Source organism: Pagrus major, chromosome 9 (genome assembly GCF_040436345.1).
Source record: "Pagrus major chromosome 9, Pma_NU_1.0".
NCBI lineage: Eukaryota > Metazoa > Chordata > Actinopteri > Spariformes > Sparidae > Pagrus > Pagrus major.
This window is the reverse complement of record NC_133223.1, coordinates 19982976-20010352: the sequence shown is the minus strand read 5'-3', so window position 1 is coordinate 20010352 and position 27377 is coordinate 19982976. Positions and strand designations below refer to the sequence as shown.

At 38.8% G+C, this 27377-nt stretch overlaps 1 protein-coding gene across 2 annotated transcripts; it reads right to left on the bottom strand.

Annotated features, from left to right (window-relative positions):
- Window positions 1-102: 102 nt before the first annotated feature.
- On the bottom strand, window positions 103-19350 carry prpf40a (PRP40 pre-mRNA processing factor 40 homolog A). 2 transcript variants are annotated; one of them, XM_073473904.1, is made up of 27 exons: window positions 19301-19350; window positions 15805-15885; window positions 15511-15654; window positions 12998-13081; window positions 12336-12354; window positions 12213-12232; window positions 12034-12075; window positions 11760-11870; window positions 11004-11124; window positions 10696-10720; window positions 10279-10494; window positions 9953-10058; window positions 7818-7882; window positions 7273-7437; window positions 6151-6259; window positions 5914-6064; window positions 5615-5748; window positions 5296-5410; window positions 4835-4926; window positions 4538-4654; window positions 3415-3552; window positions 3204-3299; window positions 3024-3110; window positions 2555-2645; window positions 2394-2455; window positions 2158-2313; window positions 103-709 (listed from the first exon to the last, which is right to left on the bottom strand). In XM_073473904.1, exons 1-27 carry the CDS (start codon window positions 19301-19303, stop codon window positions 620-622), a joined length of 2640 nt encoding a protein of 879 aa, XP_073330005.1. In that variant the 5' UTR covers window positions 19304-19350; the 3' UTR covers window positions 103-619. The 2 variants fall into 2 exon arrangements, with proteins under 2 accessions (XP_073330005.1, XP_073330006.1); XM_073473905.1 differs by lacking the exon at window positions 15805-15885 and having other exon boundaries at window positions 19301-19343.
- Between the last annotated feature and the right edge of the window lie 8027 nt (window positions 19351-27377).

Sequence of the window (27377 nt, the reverse complement as noted above, 5' to 3'; positions counted from 1 at the left end):
TTGGTAGTAGGAATGTCTTTCTCACAATTGCATAAAGTAATACAAGTAAATAAGTGAAAATTTGCCCTTTGATCTCTTAAAAGTATCCAGATTCAGACATAATCCATTGAAACAGTATTTTATTACATTTCACTACAGTTCAATTTTAACAAACGCTCCAATTAAAATCTTTCTTTTATTTATTCTTCAAGAACAGCTGCAGTTTAGTGGGATCAAATCAAAAATATGTTTTCTTTATCTCTGGATAGCTCCAGTTATGATGACAAAGTCTTGAACTCTGTTTCAGTCATTGTGACATTTTAGATACGCTTAATTGAATATAAAAAATTATTGGCGATGGAAAACATGTACAGCTACAGTCAACTAAAAAAAAAAAAATAGTTAAAGCTAACAAAAGCAACAAAAAGACATCCTGACGTTTAGAGATTGATCAGCTGATCAGTTTCCTGATATCAAATTAGTAACCAAGTAAGTGTATAAGCTCAGTGTAGCACATTCCCGTGAAGGTGTTCTCTCACACAGTCCGTATGAACACTGCAGTACAGTCTGATGAGCTCGGAGGGGAATGCATGGTTGTCGAAGTGTACAAATACATTTAAGGGCAGCAGCAGTGCGATCATCAAGGTGCATCCAGCTGTTCCAGTAAAGTTCTTCTTCTTTTCTCCAGCTCTCCTTCACTCAGCTCACTGCCTGACGTATCCCAGCCGCCCTGAACACAACACAGAAAACACAGACTCAGAATCGCTCAAAAAGATGATTGTGAGTTTTCAGAAGACGATCTTGAAATTCTAGGTTACCTCCTTTAACAATGGCTAATAAAACAGACCAATCTGACAGTCACGTCTTGAGATTTTAGCATAGAGCTGTGCGACATGATATGAAGCAACCTACATAAGTATGAGATTGTGATCAAGATTACGATATGCATCAAAATAAAGCACGTTCTCTGTTAATTCATTGAACAAATAGTTTGAAATTACCAAATGCAAAGGTCTACTTATTAGATTTCCATTGAGTGGAGGGCAGTGGATATGGCATCCTCTGTAGATCTGACCTCAGAGCTTTGCAAGAACTATTTGAAGACCAAAGATCATGGAGTCCTGATTGTTATGGACTTTCAAAGGTCACTTGACCTCAACCCCACTGGATGGGGCACTTGAAGACTGTCATTAAAGCAAAAGAGGGTCTAACCCGATCTTTTTCAAAGATTAAACTTTTCACTCAAATTGTTAAGCTCATACTATCATTTGTAATGAAATATATAGTGTTACTTTTAAAAAAACAAATGCAAAACAGAAATTTTTGTTTGGTCAGGATTCTTATTGCTGACCCTGGTCTGTCACATACACTCTCCTCACTGGATGTTTTGATGCCTTCATGCAGATTTCCTGCCTGCATTTGTGCAGTGTTGTCCATTTGATGAAAAATACTTGCTGTACAGAGTGATAGGGGACTAGGGATGCAACAATTATAGATTTTGATGGTAAAATGACAGTCTGGGGAAAAGGTCAAGATATGATTATATTGGGTTTCTTTTTTTAAAAAGCACTACGGATGTAACACATCACATGAGCATCTTTGGTTTGAGGTTTTATTGTATTTTGTCCCCACAATACTGATTGGCTATATATATATATAACAGTATGAAACCATATTGCACAGCCCTATTTCAGCAACTTCTGAGCCATTAAAACACCATTTTGCAAGGATTTAATGGGGAAAATACATATAGTTGATGAAGAAAACTTACACTGCTAGGTCAATCTTTAATTTACAAATATATTTCCTTACTGAAATATATGTTAATTTTTTTTTTTAAATCTGATATCAGAGGAGAGGTTAGTATCAAAATCTAAAATTCTTCTTACACTTGTCTCAGCTTTATATGGTACCAAAGCCTTGAAGTAACCATAAGGGAGGGGGTAGACAGTGTCTGTAACTAATAGCTGAGACCAGTTCTCATATGTGCTTATTATAAAGATGAAGCGTCTCCAAGGTCTTCAGCTTATCTACCAGACTGCCTGAGCTTCCTCACAAAGTATGCCAAGTGTGAAGCTCCCTCAGGCCTCCCAGTTTCCTTAACCATGGCAACGTGTACTCACACTGTTATTCATATCCAAGGAATCTCTGTACACAATAGTAATAAACAAAACCAACCTCCTCCTTTGGCGCTTTCCTTTTAGGAGACTTCTGTTTAGAGTCCGAGCGTGATTTCCCCCGAGACTTGTCGTTCTCTTTATCTTTCTCTAGGTCCTTTTCACGCTTCCCATCGCGCTCTCTTCCCTTCTTGTCGTTGTCGGAGTCTGGTGATGCCTGTTTGCCATAATCGCCGTCAGTGCACATACAAATGCAGCATGCACATTTATATTATATATAATAGGTTGTATACTTACAGACTTGTGACGTCTCTTCTTGCCCTTCTTCTTGTGCTTCTTGGACTTTTTATAGCTTCTCTCTGGTTTCAGGCAGAAAATGTCAGTAAATGTCAATACGGCTGCACTTCTTCCACAAGATGATAAATAAATAGACCATCTCAGCTTTCAAAGCCACCCACCAGATTCTCCACTAGACGAGCGTTCAGAGGGAGACTTGGACTGTGACCTCTTTTTCTTCTTGTGGTATTCCTCATCCTCAGACTCGGAGCCCTGTCGACAAAGTTAGTAACCATGAGATTAACGAGGCATGATGCGGAGCATTTCTTGTAGATTAAAAATCAATCGATGAGTAATTTTTTAAGGAATAAAATAGTTTCAATTCTCTGATTCCTACTTCTTAAATGTAAATATTTTCTGGTTTCTTTACTTCTCTATGGCAGTAATCTAATACTCTTTGGGTTGTGGACAAAACATGACATTTGAAGACATCATCTTGGGCTTTAGGAACACTGGTTGACAGTTTTTTTTAACATTTTACAGACCAAACAACTAATAAATGAATCGTGAAAATAATCAACACATTAATCAACGATAAAAAATAATTGTTAGTAGCAGCCGTGTTGTAGATTAATAAAATGGACTACGAACCGATCGGGAGCGGGATCGCTTCCTGTGATGCTTCTTGGACTTCTTTGAGTGCTTCTTTGTCTTGGAGTGGTGATGTTGGCATTCATGCTGTTAAATACATGCCATGTTAAAAATCAGCATCGTCTTTCTCACCAAGATAGGTAACTCTCAACCCATTCCCACTGGGTACGACAGACTTACCTCTAAGACATGCATGAAGTCTTTGAATATCCTTTTCCTCTCTGACTCCAGAGTCACGTCTTCAAAGGCCGATTCTTTTAAGAATCTCTCTCTGACCTGAAATTTTAAGTGAGTACAATGACTTGAGCAAAGACACAATACTGTTTATCACTTTTATTAGAACTGAATAGCGGGGAGTTTAATCTAAATGGAAAATAGTTGAACCACATACCCCCTCCCATGTATTTTCTGGCTCCAGTGGTGGTGTCGCTTGCTTCAGCATGTTTTTAAAGGCCGCTTCTTTCCTCTTCATCTTCCTGGCCTCCTCCTTCTCTCGCTCCCTCTCTCTGGCTTCTGCCTTCTCCAGTAACTAAACAGAAAAAGGTTGCTAAATGGGATAATCTATTTGACATTTGACATCTGAGTAAAAATAGCATATTTTTTTATGTAAATAAATGTTTTTTAAATCCAGCTGTTAACATTAATGATACATTCTGACTATGTATGCTATTATGTTGCCAAATAATTGCCGGAAAACTGTAGCTCACACAAATCGATTAACACCAAAGTATGAAAACGTATAGTTATGGTGTCCTTGCACAGAAAAGAGTGTCTGTTTACATTTCTGATAACTGCATCACTCAGACATGTTCAGACAAGCTTAACATTTGGTTATTTGTGGTGCTATGTATATATGCAATTTCCGAGATATTTCCGCATTTTACTTTAAATTAGTTTGGTCGCGGATGTCAAGACTGGTACAGTTATCAGGCACTTAGTTTTGCAGGCTGTGACGTACAGCTGTAGAGGCAGCTCTACGTAGGAGTTAGCGTTCAGTTGTATGCCATACTTCTTGCCTTGCTATCAAATTTGCTCTGACCATCACTCTCTCACACAGTGATAAACATCGAGGCTGTGTCGGCTACCTGCTTCAAACACCATAAAAAAGTCTGCTTGTTTGATCAATTTGTTTTTAGAAATTCTGAATTTTATATTTTAGAATGGGAGTGGGGCCAATAGTCTGGAAACACTGGAAATTATTAAAATCCAAATCCATACTTTTCTATATTTTTCCATAATGCGTAGGAACCCTGAATGAAATTATGAAAACAAAACAAAAGCCTGAGAACCAAATACACAGATAAACCTGGCTTAGGGAGCCGATTATCGGGTGTACATCAACTTAAACCTTAAGCTATGTACTCAAAATGTTTGCCCTTTTTTGGCTTAACTTTGAAATGTTATCTCGTCAGTATACTTGTTCAGCAGCATCTGTGTTTGTCCAGAGGACAGAGGATATATAGGATTTGTGAAAATCTAGTGAGGAATATTGCCATGTAGAGCTTGAGTCTTACACTGTTAAAGGCCAGTTTAATGTTTCCTGCATCCAGTGTGGTGGCCCTCTTGTCTGAGCTGATGACTGATCCAAAGTCCTCGAAGCTGGTGTTGACTTCCACCAGAAAGCCTTTGTCCTGGTGGTTCCCGCAAGAACACACAAGAAAAGGAAGCAGAAGATGAAAAAGTTGTATGACATAAAATGAGAAAGTATAAAACCTCCTTAAAGGAAACTCTATTGAGCAGATGTACAGAGAACAGTTTGAAGCTTTGATAGATACAAATAGCATAATCTAGAAGAGGACCAACAATCTTACCTTGAGAATATCTTTAATGATTCTCTTTTCATCATGGTAACGGGCCTTCAAGTCTTCCACATAGAATTTGAATAGATCCAGGGGAGTTGAACCTGTAGAATAGACAGGATAGGTTAAGAAAATGCAGAGTATGTTTAAAAAAAAGAAAGAAAAGTAGCCGGCCACAACACAAATGCAAAAACAATGAAGCAAATACAAAACAATTATGCAGATTGTTTTTGGGAAATGTAGTAAATAAACAGAAATAAACAAATCTAAAATGAATAGCATTAAAAATAAAATCCCTATGGAACAATACTCTCCCGTGGTTCATACAGTATTTACATCCTGAGCTGTGTGTGCTTTATTTCTGTGTTCATGTCATGTGCTGTTTTCTCTGCATGTCACATCCACGTGCTTCAGAGCGTTCAGCTCATGCAGACGCGTGAGGCCACGTGTGCTGCTGCTGCCTGCTGCCTTACCCGGCTGGCCCAGCATGTTGGCAAAGCGGATGTCTGAGCTCAGTGTCGGGTACATCTCCATCCAGGCAGACATGGAGTGGAGCTGTCCGTGGTCGTGGAGCTCATCCAGAAATTTCTGAGAGAAAAATATGTAATTAGAAAATTGACATTCACAACAGCCACTGATACACAATAATTTTACAGACAGAGTTAGCCCTTTTTGTGACTGTGAGAAATGTAAGTTGAAAAGTAAATCTAGCCGGCATTTCTTTCCCTGATGTGGTGACTTCGAGTTGGTAAGTGTTTTCAGATACGCGTTTTCCCACCCGGTCCGTCTCACCTGGAAGGCCTCTCTGTTCTTGCGCTGTCGTCTCCTCTCTCTGAGAAGAGTCTTCTGTTTCTCTTCCTCCTCCTCCTTCTCCAGCGCCCGGATATGCTCCTCAAAACAGATGAGAGCGTCCTCTTTGTCCATATCTGCGAGCAGATAACATCACTATCAGCAGGGAGAACTCAAATAATTTACACTTATTCACATAGAACCAAGTGAACCGGTGGTGTAAGACAGGTTAAACTTTGTCTTCTCATTTATACAACGCGTTTCAAACAAAAGTGGGTAAACAAAGATTTCTGCTCTCATACTTTGTAGCTCCTCATCCTCAGCAAAGGTAGGATTGTCTAGCAGGTACTGCTGGGCCTCGGACCAGGTGGTGCGGTATGTGACGTTGGCCATGTTGTCCAAAATGTTCTTCAGAGCCTCCCAGTTCCTCTTCCTTAGCTGCTTGGCTTGCTCCTGAAAACGATTTGTAAAGGACGAAATTAGGATGTTAACAAAGCCAGAAAGAAACTTGAAGACTGAACTAAAGACCAAAGCCTTACCTTCTCTTTCTTAGCAAGGTAGAACAACACATCTTCATAGATCTCCAGCCTGTCTCTCTCTGGTACACAGCTCCACACCTCTTGCTCACAAAACATCTGTTCTGCTTTCCTGGATTCCAAATACACACACGCATTTAGGATATATGTTCACACAATTAACCACATGAGGGCAGCATTTCACCAGCCAAATTTACCTTTAAAGCATTGGTATAATGCTTAATGTAATTCATCTGAGTTAATGTGAAACTTGTGTAAATAACAAGGAAACAGCACTGTTGAACTTCTTAAAAAGAGCTGTCTTTCATGATGTGCACTGAAAACATTTTATTTCCTTTGTGGCTAGTCCAAACTTAATGTCAGAATCGGTGGTTGACTGCAGTGAAATAAGGTTTTAAATGCAAAGAGATACACAGAAACACCATCAGACAGCCCCATTATCCTGTCCAACTGCCTGTTGTGTGCCATCCCAGATTACTGCACCAGTCACCACAACAACACCAGTGCCAGCTGAACTCTCAAACTGGCTCTTTGTCAAGGTCACTCATCAATCTGTCCGTCATGATGACTTTCACCCAAATGCCAAACCTTAGTGAGCTGGATGTCACATGCAAGACCAAGGATCAAACTTTTGATTTGAATGTTGTCTGCATCATTTCCAATACATAACTCTTGACTGCATGTGAACAAAAGAAACTGAACCAACTATATAGGTACACATTGTGTAAAAAAGATGCTCTTTTCATTGTAGCTTCTGGCATCTTTGTTGCATTTGTGTGTGAAAATAATTGAAAATGATAAGAGGATAAAATAGAGCATAGATCCAAATTCAAAATGAACATCAGAACCAACAAATCACAATATTCCTTAAGTGCTCTTGTTCACTAAATTGTGACCTAGCAACATTAAGTTAGGGTGAACACAATTCAATGTGACAAGAACTAACAGGTCAAAGCAGTTTAAGTGGAAGCTAGCAGTGCTAGGACTGCACGATGGCGTGCACAAGCCATAAATGACCTTTCACTGATCCCATCTGCATAATCATATTGACAATTCACGGAAGCACAAGTCAATGCAGAAAAAAACAACAACAATATGTTAGAGTGAGACCTCTGCAGCTCTTACTTGTATCTGGTGGTAGATGTCATCTTCTCGTGGTTCTCCAAGAACCTCTGAAAGGTCTCTTTGGACTCCTTGTATTTAATTCTGGCCTCCTCTTTTTCTTCTTTCTCTGTTTGGACTTTGTATGCATTGAACGCCTGTTTCTTCTCACTCAGTTTGGGAAGAGCACTTTGTTGACATAGAAAAGTGAGAATTACACAACTTCACAATAAATAACTGCTTAATTAATCATTTATAAAACATTTCATTGTTTAAAGTGGAAATAAATATCAACTGGAGATTAATTAACTATTCATTTACCATGTATTATTAATGATTACTATAAAGCATTACTAACTTTACTTTAGCATCTTTCGAAACAAAGTAACAAAGTGCTTTACAATAAAAACTGAACACAACTTAAACACGACAATAAAACAAACTAAAAGTGATCAAAGTTAAATTAATTAACACATTAAAAAGAGTAAAACGTACTAAAATGTCATAAAACAAATGTGATTTAAAAGACAAAACAAATAAAATGAACTGATCTCAGGAGAATAGTGTACCTGTAGCGAGGATCATTGATAATCATTTTCATAGCCTGTTCCCAAGAGGAGTTTGAGGACACACCCTGAAATACAGAGAATACAATTCAAAGTCATGAGGGACTGTACTCACGAACTGAGAAGTTAAATTTAGCTGTCATATTTCTAACATTTTCAAACAACAGATGAAGGAAAACTGATTGTTTATTGCCCTTTATTGCATGAGAGACTGAGAGATGAGAAAAAGGAGCTGTGCTGCTTTGCCTTCACACATTTTCTTAATTACTAATAGATTCAGGGTTAAGAGGTGTGGAGTGGCAATAATTCAAAGAAGTGCCACTGAGGACTTCTATAAGCGCCCTTTCTGCCATTTGCCTCTTCCAGCGAGTGACTCCGCCATCCATTATGAACTGACTCCACCGTGTGCCTGTCTTGTCAGTTGTCACAGTTATTCTAACTCACTGAGGCATGCCACTTTCTCTCACTGTCTTAATCCCAGCCAGCCCTGTGCCTTTGATCCAATAAAGCTAATCATAAAGACAGAGCCATTAAGATCTTGCAGGAAATGGCTAGCAATCTCAGAGGAGAGCTTTGTGCACAAAATTAAAATGAGCCTAAATATAGCAGCATTCAAGGTGGGAGGCGCTAGGCCTCCTTTGTGACCGAACGCACAACACATCCACAGCAACAGGAGGCGAAGCTTAACAATCGTGCTAAGACCTCACAGGGGTTCATGAGGAGGGACAGGGATTAGATTCAGATCAAAATGCAAAGGATGTGCTGCTGACGTGGTTTAATTAACCTTAAAAAACAAATAGGCACACATGAGATGGACTTTTTGTCAGCCAATAACTGATGATTAACTGCTTCTCATGATCATAAGATTATCGATAATTTGAAATTTTGGGAAATGAAAAAGTCCTAACGTGTAGTTTATACACACCTGAGGGGTAAGAAAGGCTAAAATGAAATGAGCAAAGATGGATGATTTTATATTTCACAGCTCTAAGATTTGTTGTGTTACAATTTGTAGACTTCTTCCTCTGAAACTACAACCAAAAAAATATAGATCATTGGTCTGACACCAATAATTCAATTTAATAATTTATAATTAGCATCCCTGACAAACAAACCTTCCAAGTATAAGGGTGTACAACTCAATCACCAAAACACTTATTGGAGTTACTTTGATGAAAATATAGGAGGCTGACTTCTGTATCCAAAGTCGACAGATTTTGATCAGGGAAGCGGCATCACTTATTAATAAAATAGAGCACTTGTTGTAAGGCACTACTTTAACATGAGGGTATCATGGCTGTATCAGGATTATCATTACCAAACTAAAATGCATTGAAGAGACAGACAGCAGCATTCTTAAAGAACTAAACATTTGCTATCTAGACCTAGATGGCTTATGTAGTAACAATTTTAAAACAACAAGCCCATAATTACTGATAAATTGCATTGATGCCGAATCGTGTGGATAGATGCTGCCTTCAAATGGCGTCATGTTTACCCTGTTCATGAGAAGAGGTTTCCATTTGAACACCCTCACTTATTGTATTGACAACCTTGGGAATTTTCTGAAAGTTTTTACACATTTTACTTTCTTTTTCAGAAATAGCAGAGGCCATGGAAGTTCATTTTTTTTAGTAGACGGTAAGTTTATATTATGTAATTGCATTTTCTGCACTTTGTAAGCCACTCACTAGCTTGCTAAATTGTTAGCCTGGGTGGGTTCTACACGCTGTTTCACAGCACCGCTGACCTCATGACATAACCATTTGAACTCTAAGTATATTGTGTACACGACTTCTCATGTTGTAACCATGAGTTTCATTCGAAGGCAGCATAAACTCTTGGCTTTTTTGCATTGCAAACTGAGCTCTTCTCCAGGTGATGATGCAATCAGCTGTACAGTTTATGTCGCTGTGATGGCACAAGCAATATGAAGTCTTTTACAATCTTGGGGACTGACCAAACAACCCACAGATGAAGTTTTTATGGTGCTGCTGCACAGATAAGAGCACATTAATGGATACTAATGTATGTCCAGGCCAGCAAGCTAAATGTCAAGTTATGTGAACATGCACTCACCTATAGCATGTGGCCTCTAGTTCACATACATGTTGACCCCATTTGACAGCCTGACTCACCTTCTCCTTCAGCAGCTCTTTGAAGGCCTGCTTGGCCTCTTCTTTCGTGTTCCACTTGTAAGTTTTCTTCTGAAGTTCTGGTCGTTCTTCCTTTACGACTTCAACACTGCGGGCAGAAGAAGATAGATTAACCTGGTCGTGTTCGCATCAAACATTTGTCACATAAATTAATGAAACACAAAAACAGACTGCCTGATCTAAGTTGAAAGGTTCCTGTGTACTTGAACCCAGTGTCATTGTGACTCTATGGCTTTGGCTTGATGTATACAGTGTATATCTGAGTACAGGAGACATTACCTGTCTCTGTGTCAGACATTATTGTTTACCTGGCTGCGGCCTCTGTGGCAGCAATGCTCTCTGAGGACGCCACAGGTGCATCTGCAGTCTTGACCTCAGCTGTGTGATGCACGGCCGCCTGAGACAGGTGTTCCTCTGAGACTGCTGTTGCAGTTTCCGCCTCCATTACGGTTGCCATAGTGGCTGTATTATCTGCTTGCACTGCAGGAGCTGCTGTGGTGCCTGGAGCCACTGCCTCTGCCGTTCTGGATTCAGAGCATGACAAATCACACCACATGATGGGAAGAACACTAGGACAATGATGCTGAAGTCCACAGCCGTATTAATAATAAAATAGAAAGCTTTTTGATGGAGGAAGAAATCACTTTTAATAACCGCTGTATGTGTTGTTTATAATACATGGTGCAGCAGTGATGGCTAACCAAAGGTAAACAGGAAGCTCTTACCCATTTTCCTCTGCTTTGATCATAGCTGGAATAGACAAAAGGAGATAGCTGTTAGGGTACTTGTTTTCATTTCAAAGCATACTGCAGATAAGAGGACGGCACAGAGATAAATGTGCAGCAGGAGCCATCATGTGTTCCTGTATTTGTGCTTCCTGTGTTTGTACTTCAGTACTGCCCAAAACCTCCTCAGCGGGCATGTCAATCATCATGCCGTTAAAGGTTCAGCCATGGAGCGCAGCCTGGCTCAGTAAGGACCATCACAGTATTTCTCACAGCAGGTTTGACATCATCAGACTGCAGGTCTTTACCTTCCAGATCCTCCAGCTCTTTGGGTTTGGTCCATCTGGACTCCTTCGTCTGAGAGTTGTAATAATAAGGCTTCCCTGTGTCTGACTTGTACTCCTTCCAAGGGCATTTACCCAGCATTTGCTAAAATGGGAGAAAATAGAAGGGAAAGTGAAATGTGATGTTAGGATCCAATCCAAGAATTTAATTGCATTTATTTAGGGAGACTCGAATTAACAACTTTTTATTCACTATACCACTGGCAACTAGTTTTAAGGTGCCTTACTGCCACCAGGCGATGTATTTTTAACAATATCAATATTTCATTTTGTAAGTCATAACTAGATTCAATACCGGTATATCGCGACACCCCAAATTCAACTAATTAATTATCGACTACTTGTGGCACATTTAATCTCAAACAGAATTGTGTACCCTGTTTCTGAGAAGATAAAGAAAAACACACACAAAACATATACCTGAAGTATGTTGCTAAGAATGAATGACGAGGTATATCTGATACAGGAAAACGCCACGTTTGTTAGTGTTTCAGGTAGTTAACCCTGCTGTTAAGCTGCAGATTCTGACATTTAAGAAGTTCCAACCAGCAAATGTTTGACACTTTTGCTTGGAAAATTACTGAAACAATAATTTAATGAATGAATTAATCTATTACTGTTGCAGCTCTAGTGAATATGTAAGTCAGTAAGCAAATGGTTATTTTTGGGCACTTTAAAAGTAGACGCTAAAGGTGTGATGTGAGTGATTAAGGTTTGTACCTCTGCAGGAGATTTGAGGTCATCCGGTTTCTCCCATGTGGACTGCTTAGTCTCTGTATTGTAATAATAGGTCTTCCCATCCAGTGATTTATGTTCGGTCCACAGGGACTTCTGAGGCAGATGAAAACAAGAGATAATTCAACCATTTCAGTGTTGAAAATAAAAAGAAACAGCAAGACACCACTTACTTTGGCTCTACGTATTTTAAATGCTTTTATCGGTCCTAGTTAAGATCGCCAACACAATAATCTTTCCACTTTCAACATGCACAAACCTTCTTTGGCTGGTCGTCCTGTGGAGATCCATTTGTGGTGCTCTGCAGGGGACAAAGGAACAAACGAAAGGTTGACAAAACTGCAGTTATTGAAAAGACATTAGACAAAATACATGAGTCAATTATGTGAAATCAAAATTGTAAACTTGCGTTAGCAGGAAAAATTAGTTTACACTTACAGCTGTTCCAGGTGCAGCAGCTGTGAGGATAAAAACAGAAGCGAGTCAGGATATGTATTTTCAGATTAGTACAAAAATGTGCAAAAATATAGTTTGTGAGTGACAAATTAAGGATCTTCTTACCTGTGGAGTCAACACCAGGCTGTGGAAAAAGACAATTTTATTAGTGGATTGTTCCCCATGAGAAAACACTCACAACTCTGGACGCTTATACCAGTGCATCTCTACCACTGAATGATGAATTCAGCTGGGAATACAGACTCATCATTCACAATAAGCAGTAACTGACAAAGCTTTCCTAATTAGTGCAAAACTCCTACCCTCAAGATGCAAAAATATTCTTGTGATGATTAAGTGGATCTCTAAAGCCGCCTGCTTGTTGTCACAATAAATCTTTCAGATTGCTCATTTGCATAACTTGTGTAGTACTCAGTAAAAAATAAAAATTAACACAAGATGAACAGTGAGAGGCTCATGTGTTTCATTACTTTTACAGTGATTCACAGCTGAACCAAAGTGAAAACAAAAAGTGACAATCAGGGACACATTGGACGCAGGTGTTCATTTTGATTTTAATTACACACTGTATTTAAGTGTTTTTTCGGCTGTCTCATTCCAACACGTGGTTAAAAATATAGTGATTTTTTAAAAATAGAATGACAATGTTTTCATATCCGACAGTAACAGATCCTGTGCACATGATCATTTAGCATCTCACAGATTGCAGTGTATTTTTAAAGATGTGTGAAGCAGAGGATGTATGAACAAGTAGTGAGGAGGGTTACCGGTCCCGTTGGTTGAACAGCCGCAGCTGGCATGCGAGGGGGCATCATCATCCCTGGCATCATAGGTGGCATCATGCCTGGCATCTAATAAAAGAAGCATCATGAAATATTCATGGCATTTCCATACCACCTAGTGCAGGCAGAAGTTTAAGACACAGTGTGAGACAGCGTGTTGGTGTGTATGTACGTCTGTGTGTGAGATGAGCGGATGGCAACTGGGGGTGAAGGTGAGACTGAAACTGATTCTGCTGTGCTTATTTAATGGTGTGATGCCACAGCTTGTGATCTGTGAAGCAGCAACACACCAAACTACAACGCCTCACCACCTTTTCAGACTTGAGTTGCTGGCACCTTGATCAAACACCCCCCAATATCACACCTATTTATGTGCATGACAGGACCACATATGCTGACTAAATGTGGACAATTTTTGCTTTAAAAAGATAAACAAATACATTTAATTAAAAAAAACTACCTCAGCAGTATTCAGTCTACTGAGGGTGGAGTCACATATGAAGGAAGGAATTGATTGACTCTATTTTATCCCTAAATGTTCATAATGCTTTTGCTGTCGTTTTTAGTGTCTTTCTTTAAAACTACTGTTCTTCATTTGAGTTGTTTTTAGCTGCTGTTTGTTTTTATTTCCTTTCCCTTTCTGTGAAGCACTTTGTAACCTTGTTTTAAAAAATGCTACATAAATAAAGTTTATTATTATTATTCGTTTAATAGATATTTTTCAATGTCGAACACATCAGCCTCAGTGCAGAAGTGCTTAACAAAAAAGGGAAGTCAAAAGTTACTTTTCTAATAACAACAAATGATTGAGTTGAAGGTAAACTTATTACGACTTAATTTGATTGTGTTCATTTCTGACCAACATTTCTTAGCTATGATAATGTGCACTCAAGGTCATTTCTGAGATCTCAGAATGACATCATTGTTAAAATACATCCAACATGCTAAGGAACGCGAGCCGTCAGCTGGCCAGCAGGTTTCTAATCAAGCAAACAACAATTTTGCCAGATTGGTTTATTTTTACAAGGTAAAACCAAAAGTGAATGCACCCATCATTTCCTCAGTACACAGGAAAATTCATGAGTGCACTCATCTACGGTAACAAAGTCAAAGTCTGTCTGTAAACTGTGATGGATGTTCAACATTTGACAAACCTGGTGGTTTTTTCACCTGATCATTCATGTGTCATGCATATATGATAATATATGTATAATTTACTTCAACTTGTACTTTTGATACATAAGTAAGTTTATTGCCAGAAAATGTAATATCAGATATCTAAAGACTTTTATACAAGTACTATTCATATGGGTGACTTTTCACTTTAACCTTTACTGAAGTATGACTTCTGGGTACTTTTTACAACACTGAGTGTTATTAACACTTCTAAAACCATTGAGGAGGGAATTCAAAGATAATCCAAGTTGTAATTAAACACTTTTTTTTCTTTAACTATCTTACATTTGCTAACTGACAATAACAGCAGAATCACTTTGTCAGTGGCAGAGCAGTTACAAACAAAAAAGGTTTTACTGTATTAGTACAGTTTGAAAAACATCAACCAAAGTGACAATGGAAAAAGGAGCAGCACCAAGTAGTGGTGTGCCATGTCACTTGTTTGTTTTCCGATGCAATACCACAATAAAACCCAGGCTGGTATCGCCAATACCAATACAACACTGACACTTTATACAAGGCTTAATAAAACAGCACTCAATATTTTAAAGAATGTGGCTAACACCCATTGTTTACACATCAGCACAAAAACTAGACAGACGTGTACCACTTTCCCACGATCAGTGACAGTAATAAACATCATCAATAGCTACACCCAGTCTCTCTGAGCCTGGATAATGCCAGTTCCTCACCGTTCTTACCCCTTCTTTAGACTGTCACTGCATTTCTTAATTATATTCTGTATTTTGACTACATCTCAGAAGCTTGACAAGGTTTGTGGTGTCGCTACAGTACCTCACATATATATCACATGCAGCATCACTTCTGTTCTGAAAAGACTCCACACTTGACAGCAGCTCTATCAGAGCAGTGTGTTATAGATTTATAGAGACAGATAGTTTGTATGTGACTATAACAGGCCGAAGGAGAAGTAGTTCCTGTCAACTGGGTATTATTTATACTAGATTCTGGTCATAGCGTAATTACTTTCTACTGTGTCCCTGTTGATGGTAAAATACACATTTACCATTAATAACTGAGCTTAGATATCGATCTTCTAATATTAAGTTTGATCCTAGAACAGAGACATTTGGGACTGGATTTATCAATATTTCTGTATTGATCCGCCCACTACCAGCACCAAGTGTCTTTCTTTAATAAAGTAATAATGTCTGCCATCTAGCTTTTTTGTTTTTTGGGATCTGTAAGGTGGTAAATCCTTGTCTGACCCAGATTAAGAACATGATGAATAATGGTGTAACAGTAAAAGCAGAAACAAAGGCTGCAAAGAGACAGACCCCTAAGCTTTATACAGTGCTCACCTGTCCCATTGGCGGTGCCCCCATTGGTGGCATTATACCTGGGGGGATTATACCAGGAGGCATGGGTGTCATGCTGGGCGGTCGTTGTCCCATAGGGGGCATTCCAATGGGAGGGAAATGAGGCGGTATTCCTGGTGGTCCCATCTAGGCGGAGGGATAGAGAAAGATGCATTAGATTAGATTACACATTAATGAAGACCTTTAATATTAACTACTCTCAGTACAGCCCTGTGTGATGACTGGAAACAAGAGGTGAAAAGCTAATTGTCATAAACATATCTGTCACTGACTTACAAATGGGGGAGGTATCCCTGAGGGCGGTACACCTGGATAAGGTGGCGCTTGGCTCGGGCCATTATTTGCCTCCGATGAAGACTGTCATGAATAAGAAACACCACAGAGAGTTAGTGAACTCACGGCAGCTGGTGGTGTAATGCGTATTTAGCAGGCAGCGTGCTTAATTCAATAAAGCCACCATCACGGAGTCTCCAGATATGTCATTAAGTTTCTTTAAAAGTTGTTAAATTAGAATTTCATGCTATAATATGACAGTTAACACTGTAGCTGATGTGAAAATAAAGTTTTACCATAACATGCACGACCTGTTTCTCATTAACGCTACATCTAATGATGAGGACAGCAGGTTAAATGATACATTTCACACTTACAGTTAAATATGATTAAAGGAGTAAAAGAATATCCATTTTCAGAGTTTAAAAAAGGTAATATCATTCCACAATATTTATTAAAGGAGTGTGAGGGGGAAAAAACTAAGAAACACCTCGCATATGAGGCAGTACAATTTAATAACACCACAAACTACAGCCTCCTAGATCACCAGAAAACCAAGAAATCAACACCTCTCTAAACAGTTTTAACAAAAAAACAGAATATTATAACCTTGGACATGATTTAGTGCAGGGCTGTTGTTTAAGTCTGCATTTGTTTTAGCTCGGTACACCTATATGGAAGTACACTGACAACAAAAGATCTGAGAGACATGCAAACAAATTCTGGCCTCAACTTGATCTGCAAGTCAACCATAAAGAGTGCACAGGCATGGATATGTAAGTGAAGAATCAGAGTTGAGCATGCAAACCCAATCATGCGTGAGCTTTAATCTGAGTCTGCTCCCCTCAAGTTCCTCCAGCTGGTGCAGCAGCTTCAGCTTCTTAAGAGGTCGCTTGCCATTTTTTACTAGCAAGCTGCAAGAGGACACACTCACATCGGGAGGTCAGGGTCATGTTTTTTTCAAAGTTACAGTCTGCACAAATTCAGCTTTCAGTAAGTGCTCCTCTGTAAAGAAGCACGTGACGACTTGTTAACTATTTAGGACAACGTGCGATTTACATATTTTATGCCTATATGCCTTATCATGCTGAAAATGATGTCATTCTGGATGTAGTCACAGCCCATTATAATCTTTTATTAATATTATTATGATGGTTTTCAATCCATTTGTATTTTTCTAATCCCACAGTTTGACCAGATCACAGTAAACCAGACCACCATATATCAGGCTCACTAGATTTCTGGGGGCAGCGTTCCACTCAGAAGTGACAATGAGCCTCATTCATAAATATTTTTCACTACTTTTCACACTCTCTAATAACAAAGCTACTACGGCCGTGATGATTTATAGCTACTAAGTTCTTTAAAATTACTATCTAATTACTCTATCATAATAGCTTAAATACAAGGGGTGGGACAAGTTATAGATAAACTGTCACCAAGTATCAGTATTTTTATTAAAAGATGCAAGTGCTCTTAATAGGTCCCCTGACAATATGACTTACCAGAGTCACTACTTCATTACACCAAAAGAACTTAGCGAGGCAAAGTTGTATTCTTCATTTAAACCATTTGACCTCCAGAACAGTTGGTGACTATTTAACAATTGAATGACAGCACACATGAAAATAGGCAAGTTGCAGTCAGTGTGTGTGGTAAAGAGGCACTAAGCCAATGCACTTTTTCTATACTTCGTTATTCTCAGTTGTCAATTTCTTTGAAACTGACACGACAATAACTTGAATAAATACATATTTCCAGCACGTTGGTTCTTTATGGACATTTTGTACTCTTTGGTTGGACGCATATTGTGATGCATCGTTAGATGATTGTCTTGCAATGTATTGATTAGGGGTAGACCGATTATAGGGCCAATATTCAGTATTTGTCTGATAATCGATATCATGTGTTTTTTTAGTCAGATTGCTGATAATATACCAATTAAAAAATATGCTACTTTGGCTCTGATGCAGCATCCTTTCACAACGTCCCGCCCACAACACTATCTGATTGGTAACACGTCACAATTAACAGCCTATAAACACTGAATAATCTGGATCTGCAAAGTAACTAGTAATTTAGGGTTAGACCGATTATCGGGGCCGATTTTCAGCATTTCCCAATTATTGGTATCTGTGATTTTTCTGTTGGATTGCTGATAAAATAAACTAATTTAAAAAAGTTGCTACTTTGTCTCTAATGTTTATAGCAGAATAACTAAATTGTGATATCATTGTTATTATGGACAGTGTATCGTGAATTATACCATGAGTTACTCTGATTTCCACCCCTTACCAAGATTAGATACTTTGCCAACAAAATGAATGCGATCTTAATTACTTAGTGTCAAAGCATTTTGATTTTTAGCATAAACGGAGACTGCAACACTGCTCTTTGTCTCCTTTCGGTGGTTAAAAAACACCGCTGTCCCAGGTTTTAGTTTCTCTTGCATGCTCAAGTCACCTGTTCAGGCTCAGGTGTCTTTCCCTCCTTACCACAAACTGATTCTGCTTGCATATCTGCCCGTGTGTGTTCCTGGTGGTTAACTTTTAGTGCTCTCACATATCTTTTGTTGCCAATATACTTTCATACATCCAGGCTGTAATAAACTAAATGACACACATACAATCAAACACTACATTCAAAGTATAAAACGTCAATTACATGTGTCATTTAAGTCTAGCTGCCCAAACTAACCAGAAGTTAATTATTTTTTAGTCGAGTCCTCTAGAAATGTTATATAATGTGAATAAATATTGCTGTGGGCTCCATTAATCAAGGTTAAATAATTGCACTTCATATGATTTTATATGCACACGATAGATCAAATGCATTGACGTTAACGTATCCAAAACACCTATGAACTGCTCACGTAACGCTAGTTATAACGTTAACGCTAGCAGTGTATGGCAGACTCTCTGGTGGCAAATCACTGTCGTTTGTCCTTATTCATTTTACGTGAACACATGGTCAAGTATCTCACATTTGCATCGGATCACGTTAACTTGCCACCTTGTAAAGTGCTGCTCGTTTTGAATGGCTAAACCCTGTCTAAATCCTGGCGCAGAAGAATGGTTTGTGGAAACAGTACAGCTAACCTGAGAGTTAGCTAAAGCTAGTTGGCTAACTGTTCAACTAGCTAAATACGCCTTTCACCTGTCTCAAGTTTAAATGTGTAAATACCGCTACACGTACTTACTAACAATACACGTAAGCAAACCTAACTGCCTGTTAGTGGGCTCTACTTTTATTTTATACTTAGCATCGGTTTCAGGACATAGTCTGAACCATGACGATATGAGTGTGCCGCTATGTTAGCTCGGCGCTAACACGACATGCTAACCTGTGATGTTCTGGGACGTGCGACACTGTTATAACATCGCGGAGACAAAGAGCCGGCTATTAAACAAACGCAGAATAAGTAGAAATTCACATTCGTCAGTTATTGTATTTTTTACTTTACAGTTAATAACATATTCTTTTGAATGATTGTACTCACCATGTTGACGAGAGGGTAAGACCTCCGAGAAACTTGAGCACCTCTCAACAACGAGCACGATGATTGGCTCAACTCTCTCCCCAGCGCCGAGAGGTCAAAGGTGAAGATTCTGAAGCGTCACTCTGCGCAAGTAATGTGCAGAAATGCGCAAAAAACAGCTATTTTGTGATTTTACTGTATAACTACGCAGGTTCCATAATATACAATAGGCAACATTAATAAACATCCTCACAAATGAGTAAACTCTATCAAATCAAGTCAATTTTATTTATGTAGGTCAAACTCACAATCACATTGCGTCAGTGGGCTTTTCAATCTGTACACTGAACAACATCTTCTGTCCTTAGACCCTCGAAGCAAGTGAAGAAAAAATTGCCATATTTAAAAAACAGGGGAAAAAAAGATGGAAAACCTCAGGAAGAGCCACAGGGGAGGGATCCCTCTACCAGGAAGGACAGGCATGCAATATATGTTGCATGTACAGAAAAGAACAAAAAGATCAGTTTACAAATTTCATCGATAGAATGTTTGATACAAGTAAATTATATAAAATATATGTGAAGAGTGTGGATCCAGGAGGACGACTGAGCAGGCCAAGACGTCGCCAAGTGCTGCTCAAGCCACACGACCTCCACTCCACCTTGGAGATACTCAAAACTCATGTACTAATACATAAGAATGCAAACTTAAAATATGTTATAATATAGTCAGATGAATTTAAATATGATAATGAAATATAATAGGTACATTCAAAACATGTTTAATTATCCCAACCTCCAAGATTAGACAGAAAAGACACAAACATAGAAAAATACATCCGAAGTAGACAAAAAAATAAATAAGCAATGCAATACATCCAGAATGATCATGCCATCAATATTCAATATTCTTATATACCCAGAATAAGTACATAAAGATTAAAGATTAAATAAGGAAACATTTTCTTGCAAGAGCCCTAAAATGTGGTTATCAAACACTTGTGAAAAGATTCGTATGTAAGGGAATCAAGATATATTACAGTTAAACAACAGACTTTGTTGTCCAAAATGACATCAAAGCGCTGAAAAAGTAAGCTGCACAAGGGAATTTAATAATTATAAATTAACACAGGCATCTTTATTAAGCAATATGTTCTGTAAAAGTTTTCACATAAGCACAAATGGGACAACCCATACGCCGATACTGATATATCTTTGACAGGCAAGTATCAGTCATTAATATCAGCCGACTGAGATATCAGTTGGGCTCTAGTGCAGTATATGTAGTACAATAAGGCAGTTACAGTGACTGAACAGATCTATTGTTTACATTATTTATATACTTATACCACATAAATAATAAGGAAGTTATGTTAAAAGTCATGTCTTAAATGTCATTGTGACCTTAATTACATTCTGTGTTAGATAATCCACGTATTTGCAACCTACGCCCTGCCCGTCCTTGCACATGATACAGAGAGGTAATTCTTTACACTGTTGAAATGAATGCTATTTCAGATGTTGAAACAGGTGTCCATTTCAGAAGCTGGAGTAGCTGGTGTTCAGACACAGCTAAATTACCTTGGTGTATTGGGGATCATTTGGAGAACTGGCTGTGATTTTCCAATTATTGGCTTCTGTGACACAGCTCTCCTGGCTGTCTGTAGCTGGAATCATTCCTGGTGACGGTGGGAAATTAGAGAGTGGTCACTTTCTACGTCTTTAAGTGCCATTAACACAGCCACGGTCCTCTCCCTCCTGCAGCCTGGTCGCGTATTTTTCACACAAAACAAGGTTAAGCAGCAGCTCACCCATTATGAGGCTTATTCAAACAGAAAATTAGTTTGATGGCCTAATGAACAAATTGATTTTCTTTTATTGCTGTTCTTGTTCTGTGGAGATAACATGTCCACTGTCTCGAACATTTTGAACGATTTTTCAAGATCTTTTCAAAAAGAAAAACGGTTGTCACAGATGTGTGTGATGTGAAGCTTATCTATATGCTGCTCAGTGCTGTTGTTTACTGTGAAGTTGTCCCTGGGATTTAAGGGGCTGTTGGAGTGTGAAGCATGCAACAAAGAGTAGGGAAACAGATGATCCCACACTCGAGGTAGACTGCAATAAACTCTGATGTATTTACTGACAAGTGCTGGAGAATTCCCTATCCATTCTCTTAACAAGCAAAAACGACAACAAGGCGACAGTGAGGGGCAGTGATGGATCGAGCTTCAACCTAATGATGGGAGTCAGTCAACCACAGTGCATCGCTTGTCTTCTGGGAAACAAACAAACAAAACAAACCATGAATCAACATCGATGCATAGCTGCAAATGTTTTCGGTCATACTGAGTAATTAAAATAAAAAATTACTTAAAGAAATTGTTAAACTTGCCCACTATCCCAAAAGCTGAAGTGGCCTCCTCAACGTGGTGCTCTTGAATAAAATGGTAAGTTGTTTTAGTTTGTTCAGTGTGATTTATTGAGTTTTTACTCACTAAAATCGTAGTTTTCTACCAGAATTTCTATAACAAAAAGAAAGAGAAAGTCAATTTAAAGTAGTTAAGATATAAATACTTGATACAGAGAAATGAATGTGATATATAATAAGAAATATGATTTGTATTCTATGTAAATTTAATGTGGTTTTTGTGAAGTTTATGATATGAATTATTAATGCTGCCTCATAGTTACACTGTAAAATCTGACAAAGTGATCTTATGTATAAAAATTGAGGAAACCAATTACCTCACAAATTACAAAGTAAGTAGACGAATAAGTTTAAGCTGTTAAAACTTTCTAGCTCATACAACTTAAATTTAACAGTCTACCTTACTTCTACTTCTGACTTCTTGAAAGTAAAGTCAACTTTTAAAATGTAAATTCAGATCAGCCACCTTAATACGTCTGATTTTTTCCACTAAGATCCATGCATTGTTCACTGAGAAATCAATGAAAGTGTCGAAAAATGCCCAAATGAAAGTGAGAAAAAACTCCTGGATCCGTTACTTTTTCTCGATCCCCACAAAAAGTTAATGGGGTCTATTCTGGGCTGAGACCCATCCTCCATCCTAGTTTCATGGAAATCTGTTCAGTACTTTTTGTGTAATACTGATGACAAACCAACCAACCAACAATGAGACACAGGAAAAAACATAACAAACACGACATAACATAACATAACATAACATAACATAACATAACATAACATAACATAACATAACATAACATAACATAACATAATTTCACATAACATAAAAAGTTGGGTTCCATTATGTAACAATAACAGTTACGATCTCAACAATTCAAATTTTATGTAAGTAATTTAATTTTTGTTATTAATTCAGGACAATTTAACACAATTCTGTATCCAACTAAACATAATTAGGAAAACATTTTTATTGTTGCTTGAAATTGAATCTCTGACATGAACAGCTGATATTTAACTGGCAAAAAAAGATATTTAAGTTTCAGGATCTAGAATTTTAAGTGGCTGAAATTGAAATACGATACAACTTCATTCCTAACAAAAAAAGTAAACATACATATCATTAAATATGTGATATGGAAGTAAAAGAAACTGCTTGCTGTGATGCTGCCCTTAATGCTCTTGAGAGGTCTTGCCACCAGCAGGGGCGCTGTTCTGTAGCTGACAACATGTCCAGACCTCACTGCTGAGTACAAGTGAAAAAATATTTTCCTGAGAGGAGTCAATGAAAGATGTCTTACACAAATCAAATATCACTCTAGCTCAACTGTTTGGATTGACACTCTTATTGATCTTACCATCATCTTTTATTTATCTTTCATTTTCTTGCAAATGATTTATGTTGATCTGATGCTGAAACCATTTCTCAGCTATGATACATACATCAGAGTATATTTATATGCTCTGGTGTTCTATTTATACATCCTCACAGTTTGCCTGTGCCTCACTGTTGTGTGTGTGATTGATTCACAATATATGAGGTGGTCAATGTTTGCCTTTGGCCATTTTACTCAGTGAGCTTTGAGTCCAGCACACTGCTGACCTGCCTTACAGGCACTCTTCTCTCATCTGACAATTGGCTTCCTGTCAACCACGGTCACATTAACAATCAACAACACACAGTATTATATTTGCAGCATGCTGCTTCAATTTCCCTTCTGAAAATAACGAGTCATAAAAGCTTTAAATGTGGTTATATGAGACTGTTTATATTTTCTTTTTTTAGATAAAAAGCTCTTACAAAATAAAGGTTTATGTGAGATTTTTTTTAAAGAAAATTGTTGTTTAAAAAAGTCATGCAGTTTTTTTTTTCTTTTTTTCTTTCATGTGTTAAAGATTTACATGCACACATGGCTTAGGACCGTCCTCTCTCTTACTTAAGTCACAATCAATACTATGACCACTGTTTTAGTAGCACATACATGCAAACACGAGCATAGTGTGGTAGGTCTTTGTATCCCTCTGCCCTCAGGAAATTATTTGTCCAGCCTAACAGATAAGTTTCATCACAAAGCACATACCCCTAACTCTTCTAGTTTTTGTTGCTTTAGGGGAGCATGTTTTGTCTAAAAGCATATTCGTCCTCTAGGTGATTATTGACCACTGTGCTAGATGATCAATGAAAGCATGACCTCTGAGTCTAAAAAAATCAAACATTATCCATTTACTACATGCTACATGCAGCCTGGTTCATGTGCAACTTCCCATGGCACTGCCTCCGTCACACACCGGGATCACAAATTTGAACTTCGGCTACATTTGAGCTCTGCACAGCAAATTTATAACGAGAGTCGAGAAACTATTTTTGGTACAATTCCTCTCTGGATTGCAATTATCACACAAGAACGCACAAAGCTGTTGATTGCTGAGTACCAGCTATTCACAGTCTCTGGTTCAGAAAGAGTTGCTGATTTCATGGATATTCAATCGTTTAGGTAAAAGGGTCTACTGTACTTCCCCTTCGCAATGCCACACCCATGCACCCACATGCACACGCACGCACGCACGCACGCACACACACACACACACACACCATATACACACCACATTTTCCAGCTTTCTCTGATGGAGATGACAGAAAACCTCTGAGCATGATGTCAGAGCCCAGCAGAAACAAGTATGAATAAGACATGCCTGCTGAATGTCATAGTAAATGTCAGACACAATATTTTGCGTCATTCTTTCTCTTTTTAAAAACTTTAAATAGAAAATCTCTGAAAGGATTTGTCTTTTCGAGCAACCTGACAATGCAGGAAGATTCCCCGGCTCAGATATGAATATCTCCCGTCTGATCAACCTGACATTATGCTCAGCACTTGTAAGCTTGTGCTGAATGTGTTCTTCTTCTGTGGTCTATGAGGACATGTAAGCACTTTGAAAGGATCTGAGATGAATTGTCGTCTGTCAGAAAATGAAATGGTCAGGCTTCTGTTGACAGGTTGTCACTCAGAAAGTGCTTTGTGACTGTGTGTGTGTGTGTGTGTGTGTGTGTGTGTGTGTGTGTGTTAAGGATAGATGGACATAAAGACAGACTGTCACAGAGTGTTACACATGCATAGAGACACACTAGCTTGCTCAGGGCTGAAATGACAAAATGGATGCTGATTGATGTTTGATTTGCTTACCAATGGTCATTTTCAAATGTTTATTTATTCACTTTTTGAAATTTTGCAAATGTTGGTTTAAAGACTGATTTACGGCCACACTACGTCATAATCTACGTAAGAGCATTTATACGTGTGTGCTGGTGTGTCTGCGTCGCTGATGGTGATGATATAGCAGTACCCCGGTAAACACACAGACCTCTTCGGCTCACAGCTGTATCTCGGGGCTAGGCAGAGTGGGAAGGCCGAGTGTCTGCATGGAGGGCTGCTCCTCCATACACTTGGACGCAAGACTTGGTTTCGGCAAGGCAGCATTTGCCACCTGGCTGCTCGTGAAGGGGCAACCTGCGCTTTGGACTGCAACAACCGAAGAAGTCAGTATGTTTACTGGGGAAACTACAAGTAACAATCCCCTTTATTAGCACTTCCACTGAGACATTCCTTGATACATTTATATAAATTCAAACCGACAAAGCCCCTCCAACAACTTTTGACACAATTTTACCAAAGCAAGGGTTTATTTCATGGTTGAGAAAAGAAGTGTCAAAACAAGGGAGATGCCGAGATGGAGGTCTGGCGGTTCATTTTTTAACCACACATGAATGATACACAGAGCGCTGTTCGTGTGGCAGACCTCAGCACTCTACTATCTCAGTGCATAAGCAAAAGCTGTCTTCAGACATGTAATAAACCTTGTTCTTGCATGTCAGAAACGCATTCCCAACGTGATCTAAATTATTTAAGTTGCTTTAGATGCTGAAGATGTCAACGCATGCAGTCTTTTTTCAGTCATTACAGGCTAAATGCAATACATCAGGCCCGCTCCATTTTTGAATGCAGCACAAAATCTACTTTCTTGTTTGATGCATCGGAGGTAGGAATGGAGGTGGTGAGTGGTTTTCATTTGAGGACTGATGTCCAGCTGTGGGCACTCGCTGGCTGCTGTGTGTGTGGCCTATAATGAGAGAAAATGGCTGGAGAAGGGGGGGGGGGGCAGTGGGATCTCAAAGAGGATGCCAGGGGATTTATGTGTAATAGCAGTCAACGAAATTGGTCTTTATGCTTCATGTCCTTCGTTTCAAATTTCCTAAAGAATATCTGCCGTGTGTTTTCGTGATCATGCGGGTGGAGGGATGCAAGGTTGCTTGAAAATAACTTGGCTTACATGGAAGAAGTGGTATCTGAGTGTAATATGGTTGCTGTTATTAGTATTTTAAAAGTTTTGGAAAATATCATGCAGATTTTCAGGTGAATCTCAGGATTGATTTCAGGCCAGTTTGTGATGGCTTCTTCTTTCTTTTTTCATAGCTTCTTGTGTGTCTCTTTGCTTGCTTGTTTACCCCTTCACATAATCATGAAATAAAGTTCAATCTCATCCCTTCTGTGCAGTGATTTAAATCAGTTCAGCAGCTCTGTATGTGAGAGGCACTTTACTTAAACGTATGCATTATGCAGCCACATATTACAGCTTTGTACTAAACACCACAGGTTTAATTAAAACATGAGCTCTCCACCAAGTGAGCGCAGAATCACATATACTAATAGACATGGGAACTTATGCTCGAACGCAGGATGAATATTTTAGCCACAGGATTTTTTCCAGCTTATCTTGACGAAGAGCAAGTGGGTTATGGTGTAATCTCTGGATCAGCTATGGCTTTTAACCACACTCACCACACTGCTCCGGCAAGATTGCTTTGAAATATAAACTGCTTTCAAGGGAGTAGCTCATTTAAACCAATCTGATATTATTGCTATCTCCAAGGAACAGCATAGGACTTTCTTACCCAAAGGAAGAGAAAAATGGGCAGAATCGATAAGCACATTGACTTCCACTGCTGAATGTAATTGCTGTTATATAGTCCCCTCCCCTGCACACAGAACATTGTGTTCAGGACATGAATGGCGGTCAATTAGCTATTACAGTGCTCATTTGTCTGTGTGTAATACCCTGCTTGTCAATCAGACAGACTGACTCCATGGAGATAATGACACTCACCAAACTTCATGGCTGTAAATGCATGTGAGTCATCCTGGCACAGTGCAAACAAATCAGAAGAAAATGATTCGCGATCAGAACTATCCGTGGGCCTGATGTGGCATCTGTGTGTGAAACTGAGCGTGGCTGTTTTGAAAGACTGCTGAGATCAGGTGGGGGACCAACATCAGGTGTGGAACGAGACTAAGATCCCAGAGGGAGCCGCTGTGGGAAGTGTACTGTAAAATGGGGCAGCCATGGCAGGTTTACCACACCTTGTTGAGTTCCACACGACTTAACAAAGTGGGGATGAATACCCCCCAAAAATGCTCATTCAGAGGAACCGTTTGACATCTGTTACGCAAGAGGACTAATTCTGTAACACACTGGAATGCTTCTAAACATCTGGCAATACTAATTAGACATGCAAGATTGACCACTAGGGCCACAAGAGAACATTTTGTTTTTATGTTTTGTTGTGAGAGGTTAACAAAATTCATTCTTTGCATATACATATTGACCATATATATAT

Excerpts from the sequence above, each read along its gene's own strand:
- prpf40a (XM_073473904.1), bottom strand. Across the intron at positions 7,883-9,952 it reads AAGAGCTGCTGAAGGAGAAG|GGTGTGTCCTCAAACTCCTC; the intron begins GTGAGTCAGGCT and ends TCTGTATTTCAG. Across the intron at positions 5,749-5,913 it reads TGAGGATGAGGAGCTACAAA|ATATGGACAAAGAGGACGCT; the intron begins GTATGAGAGCAG and ends ATCTGCTCGCAG.